The 21,869-nt window shown below is 35.4% G+C and overlaps 1 protein-coding gene across 2 annotated transcripts in view; it reads right to left on the minus strand.

Moving 5' to 3' along the window:
* The window catches only part of FSTL5 (follistatin like 5), a 276,394-nt gene that overhangs the window by 63,680 nt on the left and 190,845 nt on the right, over positions 1 to 21,869 (minus strand). For both annotated transcript variants that reach the window (XM_008641923.2, XM_017745135.1), the window contains exon 8: positions 6,723 to 6,843. In XM_008641923.2, the coding sequence (XP_008640145.1) occupies positions 6,723 to 6,843 (121 nt within the window). The remainder of the gene's footprint in view (positions 1 to 6,722; positions 6,844 to 21,869) is intronic.

Here is a 21,869-nt window from a genome sequence, read left to right on the forward strand (position 1 = left end):
TTCCTGCTGGTTCATTTCTCCATCCTGTCAAACTCCCTATGAATAGCAGCAAGATTCTGTAGTCTATCAGCCATTCCTCCCAGTTTGGTGCTATCTACAAAACTGTTGAAGGTAGAACTCTGCCCCATCATTCAGATCATTAAGATGTTAAACAAGACAGGTAGCCTTCTGGACAAAATGTCCACACAGTTGGATAACTGTGTTACATAATGGGTGAACAACTGGGTCATTGGTCAGGAACAAAGAGTTACAGTGAATGGGGCAATATCTGGCAGGGATCCAGTCCCTAGCGGGGTTCCACAGGGCTCCATCCTCAGCCTAGTTCTCTTCAACATCTTATTAACGAGTTGGATGCAGGACTTGAAGGAATACTAAGCAACTTTGCTGACAACACCAAATTGGGAGAAGCTGTTGACTCCCTCGAGAGCAGAGAGGTCCTGCAGAAAGATGGGCAATCACCAACTGCATGAAGTTTAACAAGGGAACATGGCAGATTCTGCACCAGGGATGGGGCAACCCTGGTTGTGTGTATAAACTGGGGAATGAGGTGCTGGAGAGCAGCACTGTAGAAAGGGACCTAGAGGTCCTGGTCGATACCAGCAGTGCCCTGGCAGCCAGGAGGGCCAAGCGTGTCCTAGGGTGCATCCCACACTACTCTGCACTGGGGAGGCCCCACCTTGAGCACTGAGTGAAGTTTTGGGGACCACAATACACAAAAGACACTGAGTGGTTAGAGAATGTCCAAAGCAGGGCCACAAGGATTGTGAAGGGTTTTCAGGTGAAGCCATATGAGAAGTGGCTGTGGGCACTTGGTCTATTCAGCCTGGAGGAGACTGAGGGGAGACCTCATTGCAGACTACAGCTTCCTTGTGAAGGCAAGGGGAGGGGCAGACACTGATCTCTTTGTGGTGATCAGTGCCAGGACCTGAAGGAGTGGCATGAAACTGTGTCAGGGGAGGTTTAAGTTGGATATCAGGAAAAAGTTCTTCACCCAGAGGGTGTCTGGGCACTGGAACAGGCTCCCAGGAAAGTGGTCACTGCACCAAGCATGATGGACTTCATTAAGTGTTTGGACAATGCTCTCAGGCACATGGTGTGACTGTTGGGCTGTCCTGTGTAGGACCCGAAGTTGGACTCAATGATCCTGATGGGTCCCTTCCAACTCAGCAGATTCTGTGAACCTATGTATAAGACTAGTCTTATGAGCTTTTTTATTAATAAAATATAAGAATTGTTGACATCAATTTTCCAAGGTTTGAAAACTTGCTGCAGTATATGCTTGCCAATTAAAAACCTTCTACATACCACACATCAGTAGTGTCAGTGACATCACAGTGGACATATTCCTATTGGTAATCAATAGCTAAGCAAGATTTAAAAATCCTGCTATGTAAACTTTTTAGATGAATAACTATTTATCTTAGCCTTAATTTTTTTATAGAGAGAACTTGCTCGAGGTTGTTTCTAACAATTAAAAAATATTAACTTTAATAGGATTAAAGAAGTCTATTTTCTATTCGCCAAAGTTTTGTTTAATGCAGCTGTAAAAATGTGGAATACTTAGGCTGTGTCACAAAACACAGCTGGTTAGAGGATGAAGTATCAGTTGATAATGAAAGAAGATAACAAGATCAAAAATTAACTGTGTCTATTTTGGCCTGAGATTAAATATTTTCAAATCCTATTCAACTATTTAAAAGGAATGTCTCAGCATGCTGTCCCATTAGATCACAGAAATGCCTTACATTTCTACATTACAAGAAATACACAAACGTACTTTATCTCAGAGAGGATGCAAGAATCAGTAGGTTTCAGGGATATTTTAAACCCAGTTAGAAGATGGTCTCTTCAACATAACCCCAATATGCAAATTGAAAAAGTGTAATATAATAACATAGGAGAAGGTTAAAAATTAGATAATACAGCTTTTAGTTTATTAAGACTACCAGCTGAGAGGAAGAGCTTATAAAAATCAGAGATTTAAGGTTTATATTGATTTTCTGAAAAGGACTTTGCTTTCATGGAAGTGGCTCTTTATTTTCCTCTAAAGCCTGATATTCCCACTCCTATTTCCTCTCCATTTCTTCCCTGTTCTATCTGCTCTTGCATAGCATCTCTGAGATCCGTACTGAGACCTTGCCTTCCCCACTGTGTTCTTCAGACTGAGCCCCACTTGACTGCACATTCAGTGATCTCAACATTTTTTGGCACCTCAGCTCCCAGTCTTGCCCTGCCTCACTTCCTAAAATCCAATTTTCATGTCTCCCTGTTCAGCATTTCTTGACACAAGGTCCTTTAGGTAGCCTCCCACATGTTGTAGATTTCCCACTGCAGCAAAGCCAAATGGCTAATTCTTCCACTTTGTCTCTGGAAAAGCAAGGACCTCCACTTCCTTAGAGACAGGATTGCCATCACTGAACACTCTCAAGCATCTCAGCAACAGAAACAACTTTTAGGACCAATAGCAAGGCATTGCAATTAATTGTGTTCTGACTACATATGCAAGGATATTGCTTGTCTCTTTTTGTGTCAGTGAAATATTCTCATTGCATATAAAACCTTATAGGTATTTAACTATCACACCTTGACAGACTTCTACTGAGCACATGTGAAGAGAATTTTTTTTAACAGTCCAATTTCAAAGAATTTTCATTGACTAGAAAAAGGAATTAATTAGTTTTATTTGGGCAAAAGGCATGCAATATTTTGGACGCAATATTATTGTTAAGAAAGTTCTAGAAAATACTGTAAGTGAAATCAAATTCTTCCTAAACCAACAAATAAAATCTCACCCTGCATGACAAAATGTTATTGTCACTAAATTAACTACTTAAGGGTTGTTAGAAGAAGTGAAAGCGAAGAGAGGACCTGCTCAAATGAAAACATGTCTGAGTTTTCTTTTACTACCCCTTATTTCTATAGTAGATTGCTTTAGCACTGTTTTCCCAGGCACAGAGGTTCTTGCATGACAGTAGGGCTTATTTCTTGCCCAATCTTTCCTCTATTTGCTGCCATTTTCCTCTTTTCTCAGCAACTCTCTGTCTGGTAGGTTATCTATACAACTAGTAATGTTTTCAACCCTCCTTTTGCATGATAATTTTTATTTCATGTTACCCTGAAGCCTATTTGTAATATTCTACTAAGAAAGAACTGTGCAACTGAGGCATGCAGACAGCTGAAATACAAATGCAGTTACGGGCTCAGTCTATAAAGTTAACTTGATGTGACAAGTTCAATGTGAAGTCTTTGGGGTTCATTTGAATCACCTTTTTTTTTTTATTTTGTTTTGGGTATTTGTTGTTGTTGTGGTTTGGGGTATTTTTTTTCTGTAACTGACCATAAATATCACCAGAAATGAAATTTTAAGTACACAATTAATTGTTCTCACTGACTTTCAAAGAGATATGCTCTAGCATCTTAACCTAAAGAAGCTTACTTTACAAGGGAGACATCATTACATAGGTTAAAAAGGGAGGGGAGACACTGCATGTTTGTATTTAGCAGAGTAATGTATAACACATAATTGAGTGAATTCTGTATCCCTTATCTTTCAATCCAACAAGCAATGTGAGACTGTTGGTTCCAAATATGGTGGATACGTAACTATTCAATACCTCTAACATTTGCTATAAAACCTTCTGAGTATTACTTCAGTCGGATCTGATGGGGGAAGGGGAGGGAGAAAATAGTCTATTCAAGCTGTCTTGAATCCAGGGAGAACGTATGCGTTTAAAAAAGAAACAGGTGGTATCTATAGCGAACTAGGTTCTTCTAATGATGTATAGAACAACTCTTCTGTTAAACTGAGATGCTTTGGAAAAACAAAGCTGGCAAACAATTCTTCAGACACTATACATTCCCAACTTATATCTGGCCAAGGGACTGGATTCTCCTTTATTTACCTTAAGGTATAAAAACTACTGATCTTATTTAAGCATCACTGATATATTAGGAGAAAAATAAAGGTCAAACTGAGAGACTCAGATTCATTTAGTCATAAAGTCTGAGTCATATAATCTCAAATTTATATGCACTGAAAGTTTTAAGTATTATGTAAATACTAATAATTAAGATTTTTATGAAAGAGTTACTCCTTCCTGATCACATTTCTTTTGTAGTTTATATGAAGTGTTAAATATCAACTTATAGTATTGCTTACAATATTTACTTTACCATTTTATTTGTCCAAGAGTAGACTGATTTTTTCACTATAAAACAAGTTTTTTACAGTGCTCATTAAGTGTATTTTTAAGACTCCAATGGAAGCTCATTATTTTTTACTACTGTGCTAGATAATTCAAAACTAAAAAAAACCTTAGATTTTAATCGTAAGTCAGATTTATATATATAAAAATTGCATACTAGCCGAAAATATATGAATTTTTTTCTAAAAATATATAGCTGTACATAAATGGAAACCAAGAGAGAACTTAAAATTTAATTACATTGTTTTCATTGAACCTTCATATTAGATCTTTGTGATCAACGTAGTCTCATTATCCCATTAACCTTTTGACTGACTCTCCAGTTAATACAAGTATCATTATACTAATTAGTCGTTATCATAGCTCCAAATACTGACCATCATGCCTGTGCTTAAGAAGATTATTCCTTAGAAGTACAGGTCTAAACTGTGGAAGAGCTGTTCATCTGACCTTTAATCTCAATGGATTTAACTCCATTTATCCACAACATGCACAGAAAATAATCCTACTGCTCAAAAGGCCTCCTTTTCCTGTTTCTTGCTCCCCAAAACAGCAACATCCAAAGTCATTTAGGAAGGTATCATTCCAGTGCCAGCTTTTGGAATAGCAGCAATCTGAGGTTTACAGGGGTTTCCAGATGAAAAAACCCAATTTCTTGGCAGACACTTTATCACCAGAAAAAATCTACATTTGTCTTCCTTCACGTCTCTCAAATTATATTTCTTGATTTTCTAGTCTTGCAGAAAACCTTCTAAAACTTAAGTGGAGTTTTGCCTCATTATGTGCTGAACTGAGCCAAACATGAAGAATCCTAGTATTTAACTCTTGCTATGCACCTCTGGAGGATTATTTACACATTGGGATCGGTAAGGAATGTGTTGATAAGAATATAATTTTGTTGATAATTTAGGGTAAACCAGACCCTATAAAACAGCGGAGAATGTTGTCCAAGAACCTACTAATGTGTTCAGCTTGCCAACAACTCTGCTATGTATGCAGGAATTAAAAGATGAACAAACTTCACTTCAGTCTTCTCACTGGTTTAGCCAGTACTTGCTACCTGGCTTTTCAAATGACAGAAAATAAACCCAGAAGAAAAAATTGGAGGAAAAGATGTTGATGCCATGTATTAGCTCAGGGACAACATTCTATCTACAATGTGTTGTGGGTCAGGAGGGGAAGAAGTTGGGGAAAAAAAGCTGAGATATATGGATAGATAAATCTTATAAGCCAGCTTCCTGGAGAAATGTAACAGCAGAGACAACATGTTTATAAAACTGCAAACAAGCACTAAATGTCAAAGTAATTTAAAATGTGAAGATATTAACAAGAGAAAAGGGGAAAAAGTCTATTAAAAGAAGAATGAATCATATTAAAAGCCAAAATAATCTTGGAAGCTGTATTTCACATGTATATAAATATAAGAACAACAGAAAAAATTTCAGCATTCTTGAATGAGATGTCAAAAAAAAGTCAGCCTAATAAGGGTTTATGCAAGTGATTAATAACTAACAAAACAAAGAATGATTGTAATAGCAGTGGCCAGGAAACTAGGGCTAGAGTATGCCTCAGGAGAGAAATAGGGTCTCTTAATGCAAAGCAAATTTGGAGAAGATTGGGGTCAAACATGATTCTGGATAGGATTAATTAACAACATGGAATGACAAACACAGGTAGTTTACTGCAGAAAGGGAGTCTTAAGAGTCAAAGATAAATATGAATTGAAATACCATGAAAGTACTCAAAGAAAAAAAAAAGACATTAAATCTCAGTGGTGATAAAGCATACCCTTCATCACTGGAAAAGAACTGCTTAAAATAATTTAGGAAATAAATTGCATATAGGAAAAACAGCTAGGACAGGGTACACCAGCTCTAGAGAAGGTAAAGGCCTGTCTTCAGGGCACGACTAACAAAACAGTTAAGTTTTGTCCAAGTACAGAATTCAATGAAGTGTTACCTGGAACTTGAACAGATGCAGGAAAATATAAAAATCAAGACTTCAAATCCAGGTGCCTCAAGTTAATCTACTAAAATCATGGTTAGATTTCAATATCATAAATGTGAATTTAGAAGCCTGCATCAATTACAGAACCTTCTGGGAAGTGCATTCTATTAATCTTATATTCAACAAAACATTCTTAACTTTAGAAACTTACACACTTATTTTTCCCAATGTGTTCTCCAGGTTACAAAATTAGTACCCAAAACTACTTTATCTGTGTATACATGCATATATAAACCACTTATTGTTCTGCATAACATCACAGGTGCAAAGCAAGTCCTCTGGACTATCTTTAAACCTTTTAATAGTTATTATTGATATGGAGCAATAAATTAAAATTATTGTGTTCCATTATTTTTAAGGTTACTTGAAGGAGAACAATGAAGAAAAAATTATATATCTTTTTCTATTAAGCTGTAACACAGTACAAAAAAAAGTAAAACAGCAACAACAGATGTGCTTAACAAAATCCAAGTTTCTTATGGACTTGATAATTGGAACATTTTTCCTTACCAGTCACCTGGAGAATATGAGTTTGATAGAGCTTATCATACCCATCAGCAAAGCAGGTGTAATTTCCCATATGAGTTGTGGTAACCTTAGTGATGTACAAGGACCCATCATCTCCAAAATCCTACCAGGAAAGATTAAAAACAAGGTTATCATAATTCAGCCCACATCTCTACAGTAATTATGCTCGTCATCTTGGCAACAAAGCTGTGATACAAGTATCAGACATCACAAATATTAAATCAGAATATCTGACAGTAATCTGAAATTCAAATATTATACTTGTGAATGGTGGAGTTGTTTATACTTGCTACCTATATTGTGACTGTAAAAGAAAACACAACTTTTATATTAACAACTAGTTAAACTCTGCAGAAGCAATATGTTTATTTAGCTATGACAGTTATTTGCAGAAGAAAAGCTGTTGAGGATTGGATCCGACCAGAGGGAAAAAATAAATCTCTGCAAAAATTAACAAGTTAAATGACATCCTGTGGAAGTGTTGTCATCTTCTGTAATGAACAGACAGACCAAAAAAAAAAACACCTCATTTTTCTTCAATTCTTCTCATTAGATTCAGGGATACATTGCAGAAGCACTACTGCTGAACTAATTTCAGTGATCTGGGATTCCTGAAAGCAAATGTTTGTGGTCAAGACTGAGGCAAAGCAGGCTTTTAGTACATCATCGTCTTCTACGTCTTTTGGCACTGGGTTCCACGCCAGCTCAGCAAAAGGCCCATATTTTCCCCTCTTTCTGTTGCTGCTGATACAGTCCTGAAACTCTGTAGATCTTCGTGACTCTCACCAGATCCAATTCTGGGATGACTTTTTCTTTCCTTATCTGGACATTCAAATACAGTCTCCATGTTCTTCCTGGGTCACCTGTTGTTCCTTACACCTTCTTCCTTTTATTTGAATTCTCTCAAGAGCTCATTGTTCATTAATACAGACTTCTGGCTGCTTTTGATTTACTGTTCATTGCAAAAGCCTGTTCTTGAGCATAGAGGAGGTCATCCTTGAAAATCAACCATCTCTCTTAGACCCCTTTTTCTTCCAGCAAGATCTTCTATGGGATTCTTCCAAGCACATCCTTGAATAGGCCGAAGTCTTCTCTCCTGAAATCCATGGTTGTGTTGCTTTTTGCCCTGCTGTCTTCTCTTAGGCTCCTCAACTCTGCCATCTCATAGTCACCACAGCCAATGTTGTCCTCACCTTTGTATCTCCAACCAGTTCTTCCTTATCAAGTTTCTTCACAAACTTTGTAACCTCTTCTATAAATTCCTCAATTCCTATTGAAGACTTTATCAAAAGCTTCCAAAAACAAAAGCTTCAGCTACAATACCTCGTTCAGGAAGTCCATAAGTTGCACAGTAAAAGAAATTTGATGGAAAATATTACTATGTGCTGCCTTATTCTTACATTCTATCCTTTGGATGTTATCAATGACAAAATACTGGGCTACATTAACTTCTGGTTCATTGTGACTGTACTTGCACTCCTCCATGATCTTACCTATGGCTTTTCCAATTTATTGAGGTTTATTTTTTTTCAGTTCTCAGTTTCCAGTTTTTGTTCTTACCCAGAGAACATAATCTCATATTTCATTCAAGATTACTTTCACTATAACATCTTGAGTCTTTTTGTAGACTGAAATTTAAACATGAAAACCGAAGCATCTATGAAATTTCCTTTAATTTCTCAGTTTTCTTTCTTTAAACATACTCAAAATATTATTCAAAAAGCATATGTCTCTATGTATTTCTTTCTTTTTTTCATCCAAAGATGTTTGGGCAACTAAATTTCACATTTGCACAACTCTGTGCTTACAATGATTCTGCCAGTTGTTCATTGGAAGAAGAAGACAACCCACCTAAAAATTAACCTACCTGGTAATCCTGTCAATAACTTGTCTTTCTTAAGATAACTATAGGTTTCTATATTAGCACTTTGGTTACACAGAAAATATTTCTACCAAATCTTCAATATACCATTGCATGTTACCACTGCAAAGATCAAAAAAGGGACCCTCTTTAAGACTTTTTATGTGAACCAATACCATTGGATTTCCCTTCAGAATAACCCACACAACTAACTTCAAAAAACTTCCCTATTGGATGTTCTGATCTTTATCTCTTTCTAAAATATATGACGCAGAAGATCAATTTACTTTTCCCCTCTTACTAGCTGAACACATGTTTTCAAGGTGTTCCTCTTTAACAACATTTTTAGTGGAAGATGAAAGAACAGTGATTCAAAAGAGCCACACTACAGGTACTTACATTTTATCTGGAAAATGGATATTGTTATTGCTGTCTAAAACTTTTTGCCTAATCTCTGCCATATGTATTTGTGAACAAAATAGGGCATAGGATGGAGTGTATAAAAATTCAGCTGCTACAATGCAGTCTGGAGGCTGGTTTACTTTACCATTCCTTATGCTAAATTATTAGATATTGCTTTGAAGCACACTTACCTGTTACAGCCTTTTAACTAGCTCATTGCAGGATATGATATCTTTAGGTACCATAGCTATTTTTTAAGTAAACAGGTGTCTGTGTTATGGTTTCTCCCTTCTTTTTCATAGAAACAATGGATGAAACATCCCTCTGAATATTTTACATTAGTATCTCAATAGAATTCACACATGATGACACTCAAGAGAGTTAGAATTTTATGGATAGCGTTTTTTGTTGGTAGTGGTGAGTTTTGTCTGGTTGGCTGGTTTGGTTTTTTTGCAACTACAAAATAAATGTCCCTAGCTTATTGTTATACCGAGTTCAATGTTTGTTTTGTTAATTAAAGCAAACTACTCAATACAAAGTGAACTTAATGTGGTAAGCAGCATTTGAAAATGGATGGTGAAGTGCAAAGAGAGCTATTTGACATTGCATGTTGACAAGCATTTAGTGCCTTATTGACTAACTCACAAACTAAGTAATTAAAAAAAACCTGTATCTATACTGACACACAAATATCTTTGACACAGAGCCTTCAAACATCAACAGCAAAAAACACAGAAAAGTGGTTTTTTACCTTTTGGAAAATATATTTGATGACAGTAAAAAAATTGCTACAAGCTCAATTTTTGTTCTTCTACTGTTCAAATAGAAATGGCAAGGTACTTTTAAAATTACATTGAGAAACCCTAATTATTTTTGTCATACTTAAAAAGATAGAATTGAACAATTATCTTAACAATGATTCCACTGCAATTCTGTTCTCCTGAAGAACTTGACATTTTACAAATCATGATATATGTTATGAGTCATGAGTAAAATAACATGAAAAGAAAACTTTAATTTGATAATGAATCTTTGCTTTGGTTTCTTACTGCTTATAAAACAGAAACTAAAGGTGATTTTTGGTTCTGAATCAGCAATTATTTCCTTGGAGTTTGTAACTTGCTTTCATATGCTAACACTTTCCATATAAGAGAATTTATGACCATTTGCCAGTACTTCTTCATTAAAAGCTATAGAAAGACTGTTCCAGCTTCCTCCCCACAGGAGAACATACAATGAAATAGACTGCTTGAATTTGTTCATCATCACAGAAGCTAGAAGTGGTTTTGGTTTTGCTTGTGGCGTTTTGTTTTTGGTATTTTTTCCCAGCATTTGTTGCCAATATACCGCTCTCTTAAATAACTTTTTGGGGTTTTGTGCTTTGCATAAATAATAATAATTTAAAAAATCCAATTAAAAAAAGAACATAGGCTAGGTGAACTGAAGATGTGAATTCTTACTTACATTATCCTCAAATAGAAAAAAAAAATAGTTTATTGTGTCCTTAATAAATGGAATTAGCAAACATCAAATATTTTTAATTCATAGCTTTTCATATTACCTTTATTTCTATTTGCAGTCTTTAACCAATCTACAACAAAGGGAAAAAAATATATTGTTTGGTCTCTTTTTTACTGATGGTTAGCAGAGTTATCATAGTTCAATTATAATGATAACAAACTCTGGGTGGGGGAATTTCCCTTCTTTTTAAAGGAAAATCTTGATTTTCTAATGGGAAAAGTCAAAAACCACCACATCATCTGTCTCTGAGCTGATCAGGTAGAAAATTTGAACCTAAGAATTAAAAATTTTATTGGTTTCCTAAAGGAAAGCTGGATCAACAATTGCAACCAAACAGATATATCCAGAACAGCAGTTGTTTGCTTGTAAAACACAGCCAAGATACATACCCCCCCTTATTTCCTGTACATCCCTCCAAGCTTTCTGCATTTTATTTCAGTCAACTCATGGAAGTACCAGTAATACTAATGTCCCATTCTTGCTCATATTTTACATACCTTTCAGTATCTCTAACTTCCTTTATTACAAAGACACAGAGAGTAGATAACCTTTTGAGGGTTAACTGAAAACATTTTTTAAAATAATCATTTATGTACAGTTGGTTTGCCAGATAAACTCAGCTCAGGTTTTTCATGCTAATGTCAATGTTACAACTCCTATTTGCCAAGTAATCAGTTTCTCTGTTCACATTGGCAAAGCAATGCAACTCTGCAGTTTGCTATGGACTGTCAGAAAGAAATTATATTCCACAAAGAAATCTGAAAATAATTGCACTTGGCAGAAATCCAAGATGGTTTTTGAAGTTTGCCTTCTAGATTAAGAAGGAAAACAAAACCTACATTTCATAAGGACAAATTTTGCATGCCTTCTCTCAGTCTCATATTTTAAAGCTGCAATAGGAATAAATCATGATCTAGCTTAAGTCCACTGGCTGAAGAATCATCCTGACAGAAAATTGCAAATCATGCCAAAGCTTAAAGAAGAAAAGCATGCAGTCTAACATAAGCACTAGTATAGTATATGCAGTAGAAAGCGACAGGATCTTAAAAGAAACTCCGCTCTGAAGAATGTAATACCAGACACCAATTCGTGACTATTAATGCAGGCCAGTTTTAGTCAAAGGAAATTAATCCTCCTAAGCTTCTTTTACAGTCATTTGAGAAAGCTCGGGGTAGCAAAATCCTTTCATGGGACCCTTCAGTGGATCTGTCATTGCTCACTGTTTTAGCTGCCACCCACCTCTCTCTGCTGACCATGAAAACAAACTTCCTAGCCACAATTAGACATTCTAAGCATTCCATTGGTTCCTCTTTTCCTGACACTGGAGAGAACAGAAAGAAAAAAGCAAATAATGACTGAACTTTACAGGCTGTGTTTCATTACTGCAAATAGCTTTACTAGCCTTACTCTGCTGATGACTGGGTAAAGCGGTGATCATTTGGTGAGTAATTCAGAACATCTAACTAAATCTCCAATGCTGAGAAAGTCTTCATGCATCCTAAGCCTGTATTACAAATGGTCAATGCAGAGGTCAGCCACTACTCTTGCTTCCTAAAATAAGACTTTGTAATGCATGAGCCCAGGCTGTTAGCTGAATTGAGCAGGATTTGGCTGTATGCAGCAAATCTGAAAAAAAGGTTATTTCTCTGACTATAAATGAACATACTAATACTGTACCTGTTCCGATAATTAATTAGATAGGTATGATTTTCCCTTTATTCTCTGGGATACAGTAAGGGCTGCAATTTCACTTCATGAGGAAACAGTAACAGCTAATAAATGGTAATATCCATTATTCTACAGAAAACATGCAACTGATTTGTACTTTTCAAAAAATGTCTGTTGATTAAAAATTAATTTTGCTATTTTGAAATCTAATAATGTTCAAGCCTCCTAAGAACCTGAAGAGGGATGACAGAGAAAAGTGACATAAAATGCCTCAGTGCTAGATCACCACTGAGAATAATGACTTCATTTGATACGTAGATGTGTAAAGAGAATTTGGATTTTTTTTCTTGTTTATGGCAGACACTAGACATAAGTGAGAGCTTTTCCAAAGTACTAGAGCTCTTGAGGCTAGCCATAAAACATCACTAACCTTTTACTTCCTCAAAAACTCTGTAATTTTATGCTATCTTGCTATGAATCTGCTATAAGGACTGCAAATTTATTTAGACATTAAAAATCTCCAACTGAGTAGATGCAGTATATTTTAAATGGAAAATTCAGCATGTTCTGATACAGCTGTCTTTTTTATTGCTTCATATTACATAGAGATCTTCAGAATGACTCATATACCATTTAACTTTTACTCCTTTTTAACAAAACAAATTGTTATATAATCAGATTTAATCAGATAAATCTATTTGACATTAATTTCTCATATATTTTTCAAGTTCACCTCATAACCAATGAGATGAATAATAATTACCCAATTACCACAGTTTATTATCATTCCCCCAAACGGTTCTTTTTTTCTTTTTTTTTTAATCAGCTTTAATTGTAGATGTATTTATTATTACACTCCAAGCTAGCTCTGCAAAGAGAAACTAGCTTTGCACTATGCAGTTTACTTGGATCATATTCCGAAGGTGTCTAACTCTTAAGAGGCCCAGAGAAGCAGAAGTACTGATGTCATTTACCCTTCAAATTTAGAGTTAAGTTTAGAGTTAAATTTGTGGAATAAGCTTTTAGCAAGAGCATCCCCATTTGCACCTTCCTTCTTTAAAGACATTTTATTTGTAGAAAGAGTGCAAAGAAGTCACTGAATACTTCCTAAATTTTTCTGATTCTAAAAATATCACACTATATAATTACACTGTGCTAAGATTTAATATGTTATCAAATATTTAGATTACAAACCATTAAGGTCTAAATTTATAAAGTTTATTAAAGTTTTTGATCTTCCTATTGCATAAGACACTGGATTTCAGTTTTAGTCTCATGAGTCCAAACCCCTTTTCTTATGTTGAAAAAAAATCATATATTTTGTTCCTGAACTGCAGTCATCTTAAACTAAAAGAACTCATTTTATTTCATACAAACAAATTTCTCCAGACGTTTCTTTACAAACTCAAGAGAATCTACAAAAAAATACTAAAGAAAACAAACAACCCTTAAATTTTTGTATTACTCAAATTTTCATCCAATTATCATCTAGTCCATCCCATGTATTTATGAACTATCCAGGAGTGAGACAGACAAGTAGGAAGAGTGCCTTCAAGGTTTATGCACTCTACAAAAGCCTTGTGGGATAAACTTTGGTTTGTCACAAACTCCTTAATGTACATGTGATAAACCAATAAACAGACTCAAAAATACCTTTTCAAACAACTTTCAAAGATCTTGCAGATAAAACTACCTAAACCAAAAAAGATAGACATTGGTTGGGAATCCCCTAATATGTGGCAGCTGAAGAGGATATATGGGGGAGAAAAAAAAAAACCAAAAACCAAAAACCTAGTACCTTAAAATGATTACAAAATCAGAATGATTCACTTTAGCTCATTCTTAGCACACAAGGGGGGAAAAAAGCATATTATAACTCTAATAGTTTTCTTCAAGTTGATCTCTCATTTTAAACACAGCATTAATGTGTGAAGTGAAGACAACAGTAGAAAGAAAACAGGGCCAGTCACACATTACTTGGATTATAAATACTATGCCACTTGTGCCAGTTTGTTATCAAGTACGTCATATAACAAATGGGCACATATATACTTAGAAAGATTTTGAATGTAATTCCCATATGAAACATTTTTTTCAACTACACACGTGATTACATACAACAAAGTGAGTGACATCCATTCTCTATCCATCTTTTGCTCTTTTCTTATAAAATCAAAATATTGGCAGTTTGAATGCCAGCACAGCAGCTTCACCTAAGGGTTTAGCCAAGATTGACACACTCAATACTTCTGAAATATTTTTCTTAGAGCCTTTTAAATAAACAGCAAATTCCAGTCAACTCGAACTAAGCACTCAGTATGAGCTGGAGTACTACAAATAGATGCTGAATTTATGCTAATAAAATACTGAAAGCTGAGACAATTTACGTTTAATAACAATCTTAGTTATCTAAGCATCACACACACACTGCCTTTGCTAGAACCACTAATAGAACAATCCATGTCCATCAGTCTAATTCTTTATCACAAGAAATCTTTACTAGGCATGATTGATTCCTTCATATCAATGAAAGAAAAGACACTTCAAGGTCATTGGCAGCAACCTTTTACTGTAACCACAGAAACTAATTATGCAGGAAAAATTCTTTGGGTTTTGTTTTGGAGGTAGGGTTTTTGTTTGTTTTGTTTTCCCTCTCTACAGAAATGAATTGTGATACTTTTTAGTATCGCCTTTGTATTGTCTGGTTCTGGTTTCTGGTCAGGTTAACTGTAGGCCATTGGAAGAACATCCTGGTATAAAACAAGAAAAATTACAGTGTTCAAAAAGTTTTCAGTAAAAAACCAAAAATTTTCAGCATATGGTGGCACTGACAAACATATTTTCTAGAGCTGTACCAAGTATGACTTCTGTCCTTTTACTGATATGAAGCCAAGATGTTATGGTAAGCCCACAGGTATCACATATTTTGATGGCTGTTCACAGACAAAGACAATAGCATAATGCTGAATAACAAAATCTCATTACTTTCTACACATTATTGCCAATAAGATATTTCTGTTTCTTCTTTCTGTTACATCTCCTTCTGTTACATATCTTTCTGTTACATCTCGGCTGTGTTTGAGTCACAAAATGAGGTTGGAAATTCGCCATTTCAAAAGGGATTGTGAATAGTCATTATAAATATTTTCTGGATGCTATTAACAAATAAATCTTGCTGATATTTAGATGCTTTGTTCTTATTAAATGCTTATATTTGTTATACATAGAAAGTTTACTATATCCTGCTACTTGCAGGTAAACTGTGTGTATTTAAAAGCAAAGTGCCTAATTGAGGTACATGTGTTTCCTGTGTTACAATAGTTCTAAAAAAAATTGAACACAGTACTGTCAATTGCACAACTAAAAATAAGACCATAAACTCCAGTTAAATTAAATGCTTATATAAAAATGTATATGCAAATGAGAGTATCACACTGAGTCATGACCATATTCCTATGCTCTCTTTAAATTGAGCAACAGGTTCTCTCTTCTGTGAGACATCCACTACTTCAATTTTACCACTGCTCTGCCAATCACAGTAAGAAGTTCTCTTCTGTTGCAATACTAGCTAACTCTTTATTAACACACCTCAAATTTCTACAAGATGTACCGAAATAATTTTCCTTCTCAGTACACCATTGTTGTTAATATTTGTCTCCTGAAATTAATTTTTGCTTTTCTAAGTACCGCTTTCTGTAATGGGCCCAAAATTATTTTAGAAGTGCACATCCTTTACAAAACATGAAGCTATATACACTATATTTTCTTTTTTTCACCCTTGTTCTTTGCTTTTATTTTCAACCATGGGACAGCACTGTCCATTGGAAAGATTCTATGTTACTGTCACCATATGAAACTCTATTACTGAAATACCATAATATGATCTTTTTCTTATATACAGTGCAGCCTTACTTTGGAAGACTGAAATGTACAGTTGTTCTTTTTCTCTAGCTAACCCTTGATTTCTATTATATTTTACTCCAGTCATTAGCTGTTGCCAACTGATCATAGAATCCATGTCAGAAATAAGGTTTCTATTAATACAGAGGGGTGGGAGAAAAGGCAGCTTTTCCTTCTCTGTCTTCCTTTTGAAACATTAATTGTTCAATAATCACAGGTTAAACTTCAAAGACTTTTTCACGAATGAATTTCTTGTCTGATGTTAATACTAATGTATATAATGTGAAAAATGTGAAGGCAAAACAGGATTTCAGTCGTCTTTCATTAACTATAAGTTACAATAGTAGGAACTGCACAGAATTCATAACACTTCCCAAATTGCTACACAAAATTTTAAATATCTTGTAGACAAAAGTCATATGGTATTGATATTTTACTGTGCCAGAGTATGGCAATTCCACTTGATTTCTCATTAACACAAACAGGTCTGTAAAGACAGACTCTTGCCTGGAAGGAGCACAAATTCTACAAAGGAAGGCATGGCTTCCTCCCAGTTAAGTAACAGAACAATTGAAATAAAATGCTTAAAAACTGTTGCTATTAAAATTCTTAAGAGTAAATGGACGCAAAAGTTTGCTTTTAAACCAAACAAGGTAAGTACTTCAGATGAGAGTGATAAGAAAGTTTCCTTTTATTAAGGTACTCAGAAATTTATTTTCTATGTAAAAAAAAAAATTCTTTTTCCTCTTCAAGATTTCAATTAAGTATCTATATGCAAATACTTATGATTTGAAAACATTAATATATTTTCCTTAGAGAGTTCTAGATGGAAAATGTTCATCAGCAAAACCAAAACATATTTAGTAGGTACTTTAAAGTAACTGTCAATCACTTCTATCTCACTTTACCCATGAAAGTATAATAAAGAATGCAGATTCAGTGATTCTCTGTAAACTCACCTGAATTTTCCTTACTCAAGGACAATTTTTTACGCCAAACCCAATTAGGTATTATTTAGAAGCGCTGTTTCAGCTTCCCTACTTCTGTTTGTAGTTTTAAGCCAGGCATACATGAAAGGAGAATCAGATGGACATCACTGATGGATCTGTTTCCCAAATCATACTAAATTAGGAAATCCTTTAGTTTATTTTTTCTCTCCTTTTGAACAGAATAATGAAAACACTCTGCCATGGATACAAAGGCTCTTGTATATACCCAAACAGAAAAAGTTCTGAAACTTTTCAAAAGGAAGCTCTAGATTATAAAGAATGCTATGTATGAATAGTATAAAAATGAAAAAGAAAGGAAGGAAGAATATACATGAAGGTGATAAAATTAACAGGTGAAAGAGAAATCAGTCTGAGCTAAAGTAAAATTAATTAAATTTAGATACGAATGGTATCAGGTATATGAGTAGACAGATCACTGACAAGTTTGATTCAGAGAAATCTTAGATATCATAATTTGAAAATCATAGCAGATATATCCTTTTCTGTTGTTATCCAGTCAGAGTTCACAGAGTGATCAGATTTGGTCTAGATAAACAATTTGCTTCATGTTCACTTTTGCAAGTAGTGGTACCAATTATTTTTCAGATGGGTAGCAATTTTCTTTCTGAGTCAGTACTGAGCAAATACCTTTGTACACTTCTGTAGTATTCTTTTTTTTTAAATTATTATTAGTTTTGAGAATATATAAATGCCAGTTGAGCCAAGTTCCCAATAGATAATTATGCCCTATGTATCCTAATTTTTCCTCCTGGGCTGCTTGTGATGGCAGGCCAGAAAGGGTTTCTCTTTTTTTTTTTTTTTTTTTTTTTTAAGCAATTGTGCCTCTCTGTTCAATGAAACAGACTCCTGGATATCAAAGCACTTTTACTGCTGGTGATATGGCCCTCCTATTTAATGTACTACAGCAATGATTGGAAAGTCAGGACTGTGAGCCATAGGAGGCCATTATTAACAAAGCATCTTTCTCATGATCTTAAGAAGGAGTGACCTTTACTGCTAGCTCTAGCATAGTCTGGGTTGCTCTTTCAAGACTTCTTTTCTAAAATAATAACCTGAAAAGCTTAGTCTTTATGTGTATTATAAAACCCTTTCTCATAATTCTTCTGAAAGCTGTGAAAAGCATGAAGTCTACAAGAGTAACAAAACTACTGCAAAATGACCTGGACAAGTAAGGAGAAATAAATATGTAACTAGTAATAAAATTATTCAGAAATGATCCTGTTTTTCACCCAGTTGATGGAATATATATAGCAAAAGAAGTGAGAGGAGTAAGTTTATAACCGTACATAAAAATGAAACTGCAATTTTTTGATGAGCTAATCGGAAATTAATAGCACAAACTGAATTTGCTAGCAACAGCAATACTGAATGCAGACATAACCTGCATTTCTAGATACATATACAGAAAAGTGTGGGATATGCCCAGCCACTGAAAAGAGGAGAGAAAACAGTGAATTTGAACTGAAAAGAAGAGGTTGAGGAAGAAAGATATTATGGGAGTGAAAAAAGATGCTTAAGAAGTTTTAGAAGTCATCTTATGACACAAAATATAAACCAGCTTTCCACTAATTTTAAAATACAGGGAAGATGGGCAAGAGTGAAAAAAATGTGTGATAAAAGTTCTGGTGCCTGAAAAAAAAGGAGTAGGAGTTACTCCTAAATTCAAGCTCCAAATGTACTTGATAGACATCTGTATGTGCAGCTATCCTGCACCACCTGGATTAGCTTTGGGATGTTCCTAACTGAGCACGCTGGTCTAAGGTGCAGAACAGTACTCCCATCCATTTGCCCAAATTTCATCTTTCATTATTAATTATCGAGAAGGCCATGGCAGAAACTAAATTCTCCTGAAAAAAAGATGAGAACTGAACAGTAATAGATGTGATTATTATACAGTGGGGAAAAAATATAGCTTTGGAACTTTAAAATATTGTTTACACCTTCTATAGTTATGACGCAACAACAATGGGCCTTGCAAAATATTACATGGCAGGTATGCATGCCCTCAAGTAACTGAGCCAGGTATCTGTTCAGAGAGCTGAACTCACAAGACCAACAAGACCAAAAATGGCTTTACAAAATCAGTTGGCATTAGATATGCTATTATTAAAGGAACAAGGGAACTGCGGAATCTTAATCCATTCACAATGCAACATTATCAGTTGAAGAAGCCTGAGCCAAAATGAAACAAATCACTGATCAAATATCAGAGCTCTTCCAATCACTCCAAACCTAAGGTTGGTGCCGTGGTTGAAGTCCATATTCTAAACCTTGTGACTCATGGGGCGGAGGCAATGTCTGTAATGATGATTGGGTTGATGATTGCAACTGCAGTTACATTTGTAATGGTTGGGATAACTTGTACACTGTATAATTGCTTGTGTCATTTTTCTGCTGCTTCTGTCTTTTCTCCTCTGACTTTTCTACAAACACATCGCCCCGCTGGACAACCTGTGAAATGAGAAAAAGGTCCCAGGAAGACACTGTTTGAGCCACAGGGTGATGTAAGAGACTTAAAGACCACAATTGCCTCAAACATTGTCAAGGCCACAGAAGTGACTTGCCATAAGATAAGTCACCACAGTGTGAACTTGAGATAAGGACAGAAGACATGAATTTGCAACAGGAAGGCATTTATTCCAGGCCTAGAGGAGTTGAAGCGTGGTTAACACATCCTGGTTAATGTATCCAGACAAAAATTCCCACTGTGGCAAACTGTGAGAAAGGAAACAACTGCTTATACACACGCTACCCCAAGTTATGGGAATATTTGTGACCACCCATGGATACCCACAACTTGGACTGCATAAAAGTGGTACCTCCAGAAGGACTACCGAGAAGACCAGGGTGAAGAAAGACCAATTGGATGCCTCTGGATCCACAGTGTGGTGACTATTTTCTGCTTGATCTCTCTCTCCTTCTCTGCCCCCCCGCTCCTTCCTATTTCTTTCTATCTCTGTACCTCACATTTACTGTTAAATAAAATCCGTAGTACTGACTTCAGCATATGGTCTCATTTGACTTTAATTCAGGCAGAGGCATCTCTCAACTGGATCATAACAAGTGGAATAGAAAAAAAAAAACAAAACAAAAATGGTATTCAACTCATGAAATAGAAAAGATAATAATACATCCTACTTAAAAAAATAACTGTGTAACAGATAAAGGGCAATTCAATATAGATAAAAATAGAAACATGCTGACTTTGATGAGTCACTGTTAATCAAATCCAACCACCTCATCAGAAAAATCAGTAGAAAATATCTGAGAGAGATGTAACGCGTTTAAGAGGTGTCATAAGCATAACATAAAAGGAAAACGTGCAACTAGGCTTTCAAAGTGAACCTCATATATATAAGAAGTTATATATATATATAACTTCATATATATATCCTGGTTGTAACACACAGAATACCACATCGAAGATCACACACTGAAATTGCTGCACTGAAATTTACTGGTAAAAACTCAAAATAAACTGATCAGGATCCAGATTTTGTACAAACTGCCAGCTTTTTGCCTATGGTACTACAATTGAACAGTTTAATTTGTTCATTGTTGGACTATGAGTTACTGACTTCCAAAAAGGAAGAGGTTAGGAGCATCACCTCTGAAAGGAAGTAAGCTCTGGTGCTCCCTTCATGTCATAGGACCTCTACACTTTCCCTCACACAAGCAATAAGATGGCCCCTTGGCAAAACTTCAGGGAGGAGAAAAACCTCCTCAGGAATGAAACAAGAGCATGCAGAGCTTGCTGCAGCAAATCAGAAAGTGAGTGCATTGACTGCAAGCAGGCATTCCCTCTTTTAGGACATTTGAGAAAAAAGAAATAGGTTTACATGAATGTTCAATATCTTTTTGTCATGGTTTGAGTATCTTTTTGTCATGGTTTAGGTATGGTATTCCCTAATTTAATGTTCTTAGTGAAACATGCCAAACCATGTGGAGTTCAATCACGCTGCCTCCCCCTGCGGCAGCCTGGAGAGGAGAACTGGAGAAATTCTCAAGAGGGAAAGATCATGGGTTGAGGTAAGAACAATTTACTGGAAATAGCAATGGAGTAAGACAACAAACAGTAACAGCAACAATTCTAATGAGAGATTATACAAGAAGAAAAGAAGTGAATGATTCATACTTGATTGCTCACCTGCACCCACAGAAACCCCCCAAAACACCTGACTTCTCCCTTTGTGACTCAACTCAGTGGGAAAGGGAGCCCTTCCCCCATTTCTGAAAAACGACATGAGGCGGTATAGAATGCCCTCAGAGTCCCAGACATGCTCCCTTCCTGGCTACTGCAAAAATTTACCATGTCTGGCCAGAGCCAGGACACTACTCTCTTTTGACTATTAATTTTCTCTTTCTTTAAATTTAAGTCCCCTAGTTTATATCCTAACTATTTTTTTTTTTTTTTTTTTTTAAATTTCTAAGAGTTGTTTTATCTGATTTGGGGAGCAGATAAAAAAGATTGAAGAATATTTCCCTGACATTCATGGTTCACCTGGGACTCTGTTGGAAGCAAAAACACACAAGCACACAGACACAAATTTTTCTCAGACAGGGCATTAATATTTCTAACCATCATATTAAAGTCATAACTGTGTTGTACTAAGAACAATTCAACAATGCATAAAGAGAAGCTTGTATGTGGGTCCATACTATCCCATGGGAGAAAACAATGTTGAAAGGAATAATTCATGAGGTTCTCCTGACATTTTTCTTAAGAATAATAAAAGGAACAAAGGATGAGAAGCTGGAAGAAAAAGA

The sequence above is a fragment of the Corvus brachyrhynchos genome, unplaced genomic scaffold (genome assembly GCF_000691975.1).
Source record: "Corvus brachyrhynchos isolate BGI_N302 unplaced genomic scaffold, ASM69197v1 scaffold249, whole genome shotgun sequence".
Lineage (NCBI taxonomy): Eukaryota > Metazoa > Chordata > Aves > Passeriformes > Corvidae > Corvus > Corvus brachyrhynchos.